Source organism: Gracilinanus agilis, chromosome 1 (assembly GCF_016433145.1).
Source record: "Gracilinanus agilis isolate LMUSP501 chromosome 1, AgileGrace, whole genome shotgun sequence".
Lineage (NCBI taxonomy): Eukaryota > Metazoa > Chordata > Mammalia > Didelphimorphia > Didelphidae > Gracilinanus > Gracilinanus agilis.
The window spans coordinates 146872253-146884127 of NC_058130.1; the positions used below are offsets into that span (position 1 = coordinate 146872253).

General features: G+C 41.8%; 1 protein-coding gene across 1 annotated transcript in view; it reads right to left on the reverse strand.

Annotated features, from left to right (window-relative positions):
- The window catches only part of CACNG3 (calcium voltage-gated channel auxiliary subunit gamma 3), a 131489-nt gene extending 123469 nt beyond the window's left edge, over positions 1-8020 (reverse strand). Inside the window, exon 1 of the mRNA XM_044657182.1 lies at positions 7810-8020. Within this exon, the coding sequence (XP_044513117.1) occupies positions 7810-8020 (211 nt within the window). The remainder of the gene's footprint in view (positions 1-7809) is intronic.
- Between the last annotated feature and the right edge of the window lie 3855 nt (positions 8021-11875).

Sequence of the window (11875 nt, forward strand, 5' to 3'; positions counted from 1 at the left end):
ATAAGAAGAGTAAAAAACAACATGCTAGGAGAGAATTAGGAGTGAAAGATCATTCAGAGAAATTGGAAAAAATTCCTAGCAGAAGCAGCATTTTAGTTGAGGCTTAAAGGAGACGTAGGAAGCTCTCGGAATGAAACAAAGTTATAGATATGAAGGCACTTTGTTAAGTCCTAATAAAAATGTAACCTGTTGTGATTATTCCTGAAATGGCCATGAGGCAGTATTCAAAATATTGTGATTGATAGCAATGAATACGAAATGGTCTCTGTGAGACCTCAGGCTGAAAATCTGGTTCAGCAGAAACATGTCTTACACAAGGGAAAAAGGAAGGGTGAATAATGAGGGGACCCAATCTATTTTGCTAGGGAACCTGAGGTGTGGGTAGGGATTTTGGAATCTAGTAGGCTCTTTGATGGAAGTGAGAATAGCAACAAATGTCTTTTAAATACCTATAGTCAACAAGGTCCCATGCTGAACTGTAGGGACCATGAAAATGAAACAAACTGAAATCTCTCCCCAAATAGAGTCAGGGAAGGGAATAAGATATGTGCACATAACTATATTACAAATTAGCACATAAAGGAACTCAAACTAAAAAGAATGAGGGATTGAGGGACAGGGAGATCAATTCTAGAAAACAGTGAGTGAGGAAGATAAAGGAAGGCTTCTTGGAAGAGGTGGTGCATCTCAAGAAAGACAAAGGTTTCATTGGGTAGAGCCTGGGATTTGGTCAATGTCTTTTCCTAGGTTAGGAGAGAGTGTGCAGACATGGAGTCAGGAGAGGGAAGAGGGCATGATGAAATTGGAAAGGGAAAATAGCCCAGTTTGGAAGTAGTGTAGACTTAGAAAGGTATGAGTTAAGTCTAGAAATTCAGTTGGAACAAGATGGTGAAGAGCTTGGATGGCAGCCTAAAAAGTCTACATTTTATTTATTCTGTCGGCATTATGAGCTAGGGCTCTGGCTAACACCTAAGGTCTGTATTGGAGTTGGGCATAGAAAACCAGCTGCTCACTCATTTGACTGAAAAATGACAAAGAGGAGCTTTCAAGAGCATCACAAACATCGACTATATTTTGTCAAAGTCTTGGGACTCCGTTGGAGAAACCACCCTCAGGGAGGAGAAAGGTCTCAGTCAAAGATGTCAGATAGACATGCAGCATGAAGCTGAGCCTGTGGGCACTCCCTTAATCACCAGACTTTCCTTTGATGCTTATGTTGCCCCTGTCTCCACGTCACCTGCTTTCAGTTTCTAACAAACACGAACAGTGACAAGGCTACTCCCCCTAAGGAACACAGTGGCCAGATACATTCTCTGGGTGTTCAGTTGAGCTGATCAAATCCCTTGGGGGTGCCAAGAAAAGTCATACATAGAGCAGAGAACTTAGGATTCTGTGACTGAGTCAGTACACCATGATGAAGGCCACTCTCAAACATCTCTGATATTCAAAATGTTTGGCTTCCTAGTTTGCTATAGGACTGCTAGCTGGTGCAGTGGATAGAGCATGGGACCATGAGTCAGGAAGGAAGGCACATCTTCCTGAGTTCGAATCAGTCCTCAGACACTTATTAGCTGTGTGATCCTAGGAAAGCTATTTAACCCTGCTTGCCTCAGTTTCCTCATATGTAAAATGAGCTAGAGAAAGAAATGACAAACTACTTCAGTATCTTTGCTTAAAAATATCCCAAATGAGGTTTATGAAGTCAGACATAACTGAAACTACTGAACAACAACTAAGTTTGCTAAGGCAGGTGATTAAGGATCACTTTCTCAATCATCAATGGCATTATGCTGCTGAAGCCCTCCAAAGTACCATTATTTTTTTTAAACCCTTGTACTTCGGTGTATTGTCTCATAGGTGGAAGATTGGTAAGGGTGGGCAATGGGGGTCAAGTGACTTGCCCAGGGTCACACAGCTGGGAAGTGGCTGAGGCCGGGTTTGAACCTAGGACCTCCTGTCTCTAGGCCTGACTCTCACTCCACTGAGCTACCCAGCTGCCCCTAAAGTACCATTATTTAAAGGTGTTGGTGTCTTTGCTCTGCTCCTTTCCCTTTCTCTGCTGTGCCCCTGCATGCTGCTGACACATATAATTGGGAAGAAGCATTATGGTGCAGTAGACAAGCTGCTGCAAATAGAATCAGAATACTGCTGTTCAAATCCTCCTTCAGCCACTTGCTAGCTGTGTGATTTTCGGGGAAGTTACTTTTCCCTTTTGAGCTTTAACTCTTTCACCTGTAAAATGGGGAGAAATGACTGAATTTGCAACATCAGTCTCACAGGGTTTTTCTGAAGTATGCGGCAACCATAAAGGATTATAGAGATAGTAGCAATTATTAAGATGATCAGAATGCCCTCAATCCAGGTAAAAACCAATAAAACTTCCTCTTTGCCCCTCACTAATTGGCATGAACCCACATCATGTCATTTCACACACTTTGTTACAACTAAACTTGTCTAGTTGCTGTTCCTCATACATAGCATTTCATCTATTGCCTTTGAATAACAATCTTCCATGCCTGGAATTCATTCCCATCTCTCATTTATCTCACAGAATCTCTAGTTTTCCTCAATACTCAGCCCAAGTAATATTGTCTGCATAAGGTCTTTCCAGGTCTCTCCCTTCTTCTCTAGCTTTTAGATCTATTTCCTTATATCATACATACTTTGTTTTTACCTTTATACATCATTCCCTCCTTCACTCCTCACCCCCAAGTTGATTGTAAGCCCCTTGAAGCCAGGGACTGTTGTAATTTTTTAATTTCCTGCCAGGTACCTAGCACAGAGTAGGTAATTAATTAGTTAATTAATGTTTATTCAATAAATAAATGAACATTTGTTTAAACTTGTTTCTGAATTTTATCTCACTGCTCCAAAATGGAATTTCCTTGTTATAGGCAATTCCTTAAGTCCACTATCAAGGATCAAGTTATTTCACTAGAAAGGACTGGTATCAGATTGGTAGTGTTATTGGTGGTGATGATGAGGGAAAGGAATGTCACAGAGAATTTTGCTACAGAGTAATGTGGAGGTCCATGGACCTGTCCATGAACAGATTTCAGAGAGTCCATGAACTTGAGTGAGAAATAATTACAACTTTCTTTCAGTATGATTCATTTCCCTTTTAGTCCTACATATATTCTATGCATTTAAAACCTTTTTTTTTTCTGAGAAAGGGTCTGTGGGCTTCAACAGACTGCTAAAAGGTTCATGACACAAAAAGGGTCCAGAACTCTTGCTATAGAGGGTCTGGGAAAATGGTACATTAAAGTGTTATCTTGGGTCCAAATATCAGCATGATAATGACCATCATTGACTTTCTTCAGATAGTTTGCCAGTCCTAGGATACAAATTGGATCATCCAAATTTTTGTTCTTTTCAATTCTCCTACTAAGAACCCTCAAATGACAAGATGGATGGTATGAATGCCTGGTTATAGTCAAGGACTTTGCCTATGGGGGCATGAGCACCTTTTGAGAGGCATTTCAGTGTAGAAGAAAGAAAACTAGATTAGGAAATGGTAGTTCAAGAGTTACCACAGCCATTCTCCAGGTTTGTGGTCCTGGGCAAGTCACTTCAATTTTCTGAGCTTCAGTTTCTTATCTGTAAAATGGGGAGAATAATACACTATCCTCTCTCTTCCCTCTGAGATTACTTATTAAGTTACCCTATACACAATGTGCATATGCATGTATACATATATACAGCATTACAGAAAATAGGCATATACGCCATGCATATCAATGTAAAATATTCATATGATGTATAATATATACACATGTGTGTATATGTATTTTTATTTATTTGCATGGTCTCTCTCCCATTAGACAGTGAGCTTCTTGTAGGCAGTGACTGTTTTTCCCTTTTTTTGGTATCCCCAAAGATTAGAACACTGTCTCATACATAACTAAGTAAATGCTTAATAAAAGCTTGTTGACTGACATACTCTTCTTATTCACCAGAATGTTGTGGAAATCTAGTGAAATAATGGGTGTAAAGTTCTTTTGAATCACAAAGTACTATATTAAAGAGAGCTCTTGTTTCTATTGTCTGGATGCTGAATAAAAAGGAGGAGAGGGGGAAGAAGTCCTGGCGGACTTTCTTAGGGAAAATATTAGGGAAACTAAGAAGGTTCCTAAGCTGGGCCTCCCTGACAGCAGCCGTATTGAGAAAATGACAAGAACCTGTTCCATTGTGGTTCTGAACAGCTCCTGTGGGCAAGTCACAGCCTCAATAGCAGGGGCTGATCCAGCCTTCTTCCTCCATTCCAAGAACTGTGCATGTAACTGCGACAAACCATACCTGATTCCACTGTACTGCTAGAGACCCTGGTAGGAATTCTTAGCCCAGTGTCCTGGCAGCAGCAATCCATTTTGAGGCTTCAGTCAATGGGCAGGCAAAAATTTCCTAATGTGACTGACTACACTAGACAATCACCGTGCCCTTTGCTTTGCTCAGATTTAGAGGAAAAAATGATGTGGAATAATATGCTACCATTTGGATGAAGTAAGAATAGATGACGTCAGAGCTTTTTGTGGCACTAATATAGGACCTTGGAACATAGAACATAGAATGTTGATGTTGCACCAGAATATTAGACAATAAAAAGGGTATCAGAACAGGGAGGGAAACCATAGAATGTTAGAAAGTGATAAGAGTTGGTAGGGACTTCAGAGCAAAGACTAAAATTGGAAGATGATTAAAAGATCATCCAGTACTATCTCACTATTTAAAAGATATGGGACCTGACATTCTCTGTGGTGGCAGAGATGGGACCAGGACCTTGGTATTCTGGCTCCTAATTCAGTGTTGTTTCCACTATACCAAACTGCTTCTAAAGTGGCTTTTCCACAGCTGCAGCCTCACAAACTGCAAATTTGTAGTATTGAAGACTGAAGTAATTTTAGCTGTGCTACAATCAGGACAACAGTTTTCCATGGTGTCAGGACTATGGGAAGAAGGCTGAGAGATGATGTAATATTACACTGGCAAGTGAAGTCATAGCACTAGCTACTGTGGCATTTGCACAAAGGCATTTTTCCAATTAGTGTGTGAGAAGCACACCATTAAAAACAACAATAGCTACTATTTCTTTAGGTCTTTAAGGTTACCAAAAGGTTTGGTGATGATAAGAAGGTAGGCAGGGGCCATGCTAGACGTGTGGTAAAGTAGAAAGATTGCTAGATCACAAGTCAAGAAAGCTAGATTTTAGACCTAATGCTGTCATTTTTTAAAAATTAGTTATGTGATGACCTTGAGCAACTTGCTGCCCATTTTTGGTTTTAATTTTTTCATTTATAAAATGGCCGGATGGGGGGTATCTGACTCTGTGATCCTTAAGATTGCTTGCAGCTTTGGCATTCTGCTTTTGGGCAGCAATGGTATCATATGATGGAAAATATTACAAGCCAAACTACTTGGCTATGCTGCTAACTTGGTGCAAGACCCTGAGCAAATCACTTCCTCTGTGGATCTCAATTTCCCCATTTGTAAAATGAAGAATTTGGACTACTGGATTTCTCGGATCCCTTAAGCTTGAGATTTGGTGCACCTGATCTCTTCTCCCATTGATAGAACTCTTAAAATTGTGTTGTTTTAACTAACCTCTTTCTCAAGTCATTCATAAAGCTTTTATACTCACTCTGTAAGAGCAGCACAGTTGCCATGTTGGACTCTCATCAGTATTCTGAAACAGTTGTCTTTTCCCTGCCTTATTAATTACTCACTTGGTTTGAGGTTTTTATTCATCAGTATTGGTAACTTACACACAAATAGCAACGCAGACATTTTTCAGTTAGTGGGCAAATGCCAGTCATTGAAAAATCAGCATAGAAAGCAGAGGCATGTGGGTAGAGGGGAGGAAGAGACCCTGACTTTCATAGACTCAGAGGATGTTAAGAGATAGGAGGGACCTTAAACAGACTTTTAGAAATAGAAGGCACTTTAGAATACATCACATTGAATGCTGGACCCAAAAGGGACCTTCGAACATAGGATATAGAATATCAGAGTTGGAATTGATTTTAGTAGTCAGTTAGACTTATTCATTTTGAAAATGATAAAACTGAGGTTCAAAGAGGGGAGTAACCTCTCTGTTCTTCAGTTTTAGGAGCTTTTTCAAGTGTTCCCACCATGTAGCTATTGCTTCAGGTTGCTCAAAGATTCATCGGTGAGTCTAAAGGAACCTTAATCCTGGCCTTCTATTTTGATCAACTTCTTTCATCCTCTAATCTCTTAAGAGCATTTATTTTCTACATGATCTTCCTAACAGTTTCTGTTGGCACTTGTACACTGCCCTATCCCCCTTCAAACCTTGTTTGCTACAGTTAGAGCAAGTTTCATAGCAAGAAAGATTAACCAGGACTTAACTACCACAGCCCAATATTTGGCCTATATTTTCATAATTACAATTTGGAAGATTCTCTTCTAGTTTAAGCCAAAGATGAATTTTGAATTATAAAAACCAGTTGCAATGCTGCTGCATCTAGATGAATCAGTCCTGGTACCTTAGAATCATCACATTTTAGATTCACAGAATTTTAAAATCATATAATCACAGAATCTCAAGAATCACAAAATAGTAGAAACTGTAGTATCCTAGAATCATAGAATTGACCTCACAGACCATCTAAATCAATCCCAATACAATGCATTCATTCACTAGATGACATACCCAACAAGTGGTCATGCTTTAGCCTCGAATGACAGGTAGCTCACTACCTAGAAGGTATCCCATCAATCTAAGGGGGCCATAAGGAAAAGAAATGGTTTTGGATATATGTGTTTATGGAAGGATATGATGAGAAGGAAGAAAAACTCTACTTTTTGGTAATAGATGGTTTCCTAGGAGTTGTCAGTTTTAATGCTGAGATTTCAGATTCTTTTGATATGGCAGTGCGTGGTAGATACCATGATATGAAATAAAGGGAAGAGACAATGAAGTTTTCCTTAGCGTGTGTGTGTGTGTGTGTGTGTGTGTGTGTGTGTGTGTGTTGGGGGTGGGGTTAGTAGGTGTGTAAGTTATCATGATAGTGTATGTTTTTGAAGTAGGGAGAATATGGGAATATTGAGAGGGACAAGGGGTCCATGAACGCCACCCACTTTAGAAAAATTTAGACTAGCTAGGGTTCTGGTGAGAGATGTGTAAACAGGATAGAAAACTGTCCCTGCCATATATTGCACCGAGTATGGTGCAATGTGAAGCATGTTGGACTTGGAGTCATAAGTCTTAGGTTAGCACAGCCAGTTGACCACTTAGTAGTCCTGTGACCTTGGGCAAGTCACTCCCTTCTCAGAACCTCAATTTCTTCCTCTGCCAGCATCCCAAGGCTGGTAAGAGAAAGGCACTTCGAGAATTGTGAAGCGCTATGAAAATGCGAGCTTTCAATGTCTGCTCTGGATAACTCCTGGCGGGAGGATGCGGATGGCAACTAGTACTGGGAGGACCTAGGAAGCCAACACCTCCCCTTTCCCCTCCTCCCCCAACAGCTCTAAGAAGCCTGAAAGACGTTAGAAGGATCTGGGCTTTAGCAAATGACTTCCTTAAACACCGTTGCCACCTACAGTTCTGTGGAGTCCCAGGCCAGCATGAAACCATTCCCTCCACCTCACAGAGCTACACATCTCTTAATGCCATTCCGAGTCTACGGTCCCAGTTAGCCCTGAGTACTGGACGCCTAAATCTTCTTAGCAATGCCTCGAACTGAGCACTCCCTGTATCCCCCACTTCTTACTCTCCACAACCCCCCACATCTCTTGGCTCAATAGCATTTGGAAACCCTTGAGAGTCAGTGTGAGGAAAGATGTAAATACCTTCCAGGCAGCAGGTCCTCCAAAGCCCTGAATGGGTCATGACTTCCTCGTTCTTCCGACTGGTTTCGTTATCACTTGTAGACTTAGTCCTACATACGCCTCGGGAATACAGCCAGTAATCTGTGCCCACCGCAATGGTCATTAAACTAAACGCAGCGAAAGCTCCTACAGTGGTGATCAACATCTGGATACCTCTGTCACACATCCTCATAATTCTTCATGGTACGCTGGTAGATTGGGGGGTGGGGGAAGAAGTAGAGGGCGGGGGTCCGGGGCGGGGATGGGAGGGAGTTGAATTACCCCACGGCTAGACAGCTGGGGCAGGCTGTTACCCTTGGAGATCCCAGGGCAAGCTCTTCAAACAAGCAGGTTCTTCCCTTGCCTGGGGCTTTGGCAAGGCTAGGACTGGTGCTGCCTGTCCGGGAATGGTCTCTCTCCAGCCCGCCGCCTTGTCTATTCCCCTCCGAGGGGGGCGGGCTCCACCAGGCTTGCCAGCATCTCCTGGTCCTCCCCAGAGTCCCCGGGACTCCTCTCATTCCTCTCGGGCCTCGGGGCTGGATTCCGTGTGAGGCATGGCCCGTGGAGGGTTCCGGGATGCTTGGCTGTCTGGGGAGGATCCAGGCGAAAGAGAATCAGAGAGGTGGCAACCGGACCGTGTGCGTGCGTGTGCTCGCGTGTGTGTGTGTGTGTGTGTGTGTGTGTGTGTGTGTGTGTGTGTGAGAGCTGNGAGAATCAGAGAGGTGGCAACCGGACCGTGTGCGTGCGTGTGCTCGCGTGTGTGTGTGTGTGTGTGTGTGTGTGTGTGTGTGTGTGTGTGTGTGTGTGTGTGTGTGTGTGTGTGTGTGAGAGAGAGAGAGAGAGAGAGAGAGAGAGAGAGAGAGAGAGAGAGAGAGAGAGAGACACGAGTGTGGGGAGGTGGGTGGGTGGGTGGTGAGGGTGGATGGCAAAAAATAGCTGTTATTTCAGCTGTGGGGACCAGCCCTTGAGAGGAGTGCCCTCGCCTTTCCCAGCCTCAGGAAAAGCTATCTGCATATCCCTGAAGCCCCCGCCCAGTTGGGGAGGAGACGCTGTCCAGGGGACCTAGCCAGCTGGACCATTAGGGGCTAGAAGGCAAAAGGAGCTGTCTGTGGTTCTGAAGGTACAGCTTCTACTATTCAGCCATCCAGTCCCTGGCCTGAAGTTACAGGGTTAGAGGGTGGGATGGGTGAGGTGACTAGGTGGCCGTGTGTGCATGTGTGTGGCAATATTGTGTTGGTGATGCTGGAGTAGTGCAGATTGCTCCGATTCCCGCCCCCACAGGCCAGCAGCCTTAATCCCACCAGGACAACAAAGTTTCTAGGGCCAAAAGGGCAGTGGAAGTCTCCCTCCCCCCATCCCCTGACTTACCAGTCAAGTTTACATCTTGCTGCGGGCTCCACCAGAGCCCACTGATGCGGAGAGAATGAAACCCAAGAGAAGACTCCTGCTTAAAGGGACAGGCTGCTCTGGGGCGCTCTACCAGTCGGGCAAGAAGTATTGTCAGCACAGCTGTGTGTAGTCTGTCTCAATTTGTCCCCACAAAACAAACCAAGATGTCTACCCTTCCTTCTCTGGAGTTCTGGCTAACACCAGATATGACAACAACAACTTAAATGGTATGTGTATGTGTGTGTATACAAATAATATACCCCCCACACAAACATATACAAGTGTATAATACATATATACATATACACACACATTGGATAGCCAAAGTAATCTGTGTCTTTGTAAATCACCTTTGTATCAATATCTCTCTTTTCTCACACTACAAACTGGTTCCCAGAATATTAGACCTTTGCTTCAGAGGTAATCATAGTTAACAGATTACTGAAAACCCTCACAAACCCTTTCTAAATTTATAAGGGTAACAGCATGGAACCTAGAATCTCAAAGCTAGAAGAGATTTTATAATAATAATAACACAGTTAAAGAGCCTGCTTTAAGACTTACAAGATCTTTTTCTTCTGTCAACTCTGAGAGGTAAATAGTAAAAGTATACATTTAACATACAGGGAAATAACCTTTTTGAGGTTGACTTGTCCAGGATCACAGTAAGTAGTTAAGTTACAAGTCAGGAATCTCTCTTGACTCCAGGTTCAGTACTATTTCCACTGCATCATGCTGTAATTCTATGCTTTACTTCAGAGCATAGAATAGAAGAGCTGAAAAAAATATCTCAAGAATAATCTAATCTAATCCTGAAAAAAATGAAACTGATTTGGGAAATTACTTGCCAGTTACAGGCAAGGAATGGTCTAGAACCTAGGTCTCCTGACTCCCAGTCAATTACTATTGCAGTCCAGTGTAAGCACCATCTAAAAAATGTCACTGTGGCTGTTAGAGCCTAGGGACAATCAAGATATGATGCTAAGGAAAGAATGAAATAGACTTGTGTTAATGAGATTTTTTTGTAGAGGGGAGGAGGGCGTGTCACTTTTAGAATGATAAATAACTTACTTTAACATGGTTAATCATTTTCTTTTAGATTAGTGTCCGGGGGAACACAAAATGACCTAGGAGTCAGTTGAGGAATGTCAATGATTCTAAAAATATGCTTGCTGAGTGAATATACAAACCAGATCAATAGGTAGTTGAGACCTTCAAATCAAAATTTAAAAAAATAAACTTTGCAAAACTTTCTAAAATAAGTTTGATCACTCCCCAAATGGTTTTCAGTTGTCTCTTCTATAAAACAAAGAGTTTGGATTGCCTGATCTCTAAGGTCCCTTTCAGCTCTTGTATATTTCTGAGGTTCTTTCTAGTTCTAATATTTTGTGTGCCGTATCCTAAGATCCATTACATCTTTCATATTCTATGACTGAAGGAACATTCCAGTTCTAGCATTCTATTTTATAGATTCTAGGGCACCCTCCAGCTCTAGCAATACATTTTGTGGGGTTTCTTCCAAACCAAAAATTCTATAAGACTCTCAGAAACTGCTGGGAGGTGCTGGGTTCAAATCTGGACTCAGACACTTTCTAATTGTGTGACCTTGGACAAATCACTTAACCCTCTTGGCCTAGCTCTTCCCATTCTTCTGCCTTGAAACCAATATATAGTATTGATTCTAAGATGGAAGGTAAAGGTTTTTTTCAAAAAAGACTCTCAGGAAACAAAATGAATGAAACTTATATTTGTTGTCACAGACCAACTTAAGTTGCTACTTTCCTAGCCTATCCTTCTAGGATATTATGTTCTACTTCCTCCTTGCAGCAATCTACTGTGATTCCAGCCAATTTTGATCTCTTTTTTCTCTAGCTCCATTTTTATCTCTTATCTGTATCATGCATTTTACACTGAATCACAGACATAAATGGAAGCTGCTAGGTCGCATGGTGGAAAGAATGCTGCCTTGGTGATAGGAAAATCTGAGTTCAAATCTGACCTTACATACTTACTACCTATATGATCCTGGATTGGTCACTTAACTTGTTTGTCTCAGTTACCTCATTTGTAAAATGGGAATAATAACACCTACTTACCAGTGTTGTTGTTGGGGATCAAATAATATAATTGTAAAATGCTTATAAAGTACCTGGCATATAGTAGCACTATATAAGTGCTAGCTATTATTATCACAAGCTATCCTATAGCTAGAAGAGGAAAATGCAAGGCAAATAGATGAGGACATTTTGAAGAAGGAAGGAAAGAGTGACTGAGAGAAGATAGTGAAGGATATAACATTTAGAAAGAATTATGATATAGAACACAAATTATTAGATGGGATGGTTAAGAAGGGATAGGGTAATGGGAAAAGTAGGAGTTAGCAGAGTAGAACTTATGGTGCCAAACCATTTGAAATATAATACTTTCTAGGCCACATAAAGGGAGCAGAGGCTGGATGGGCTCCCCAAAAAGACTCAGTGGGCATTGAATGATGACCTTCCTGGGGCCAGAGAAGAAGTCCCAGAGCCTGCTCAGGTGAACCTGGAGGGTCAATTCCAGATGCTTTTGAAGATACTCTCTTGATTTGATGAGAAGCTGCCATAGATAAATATCCCAGTTCTCAAAGTTATCTTTTGTGTGCTGAAATGAAATCTCAAAT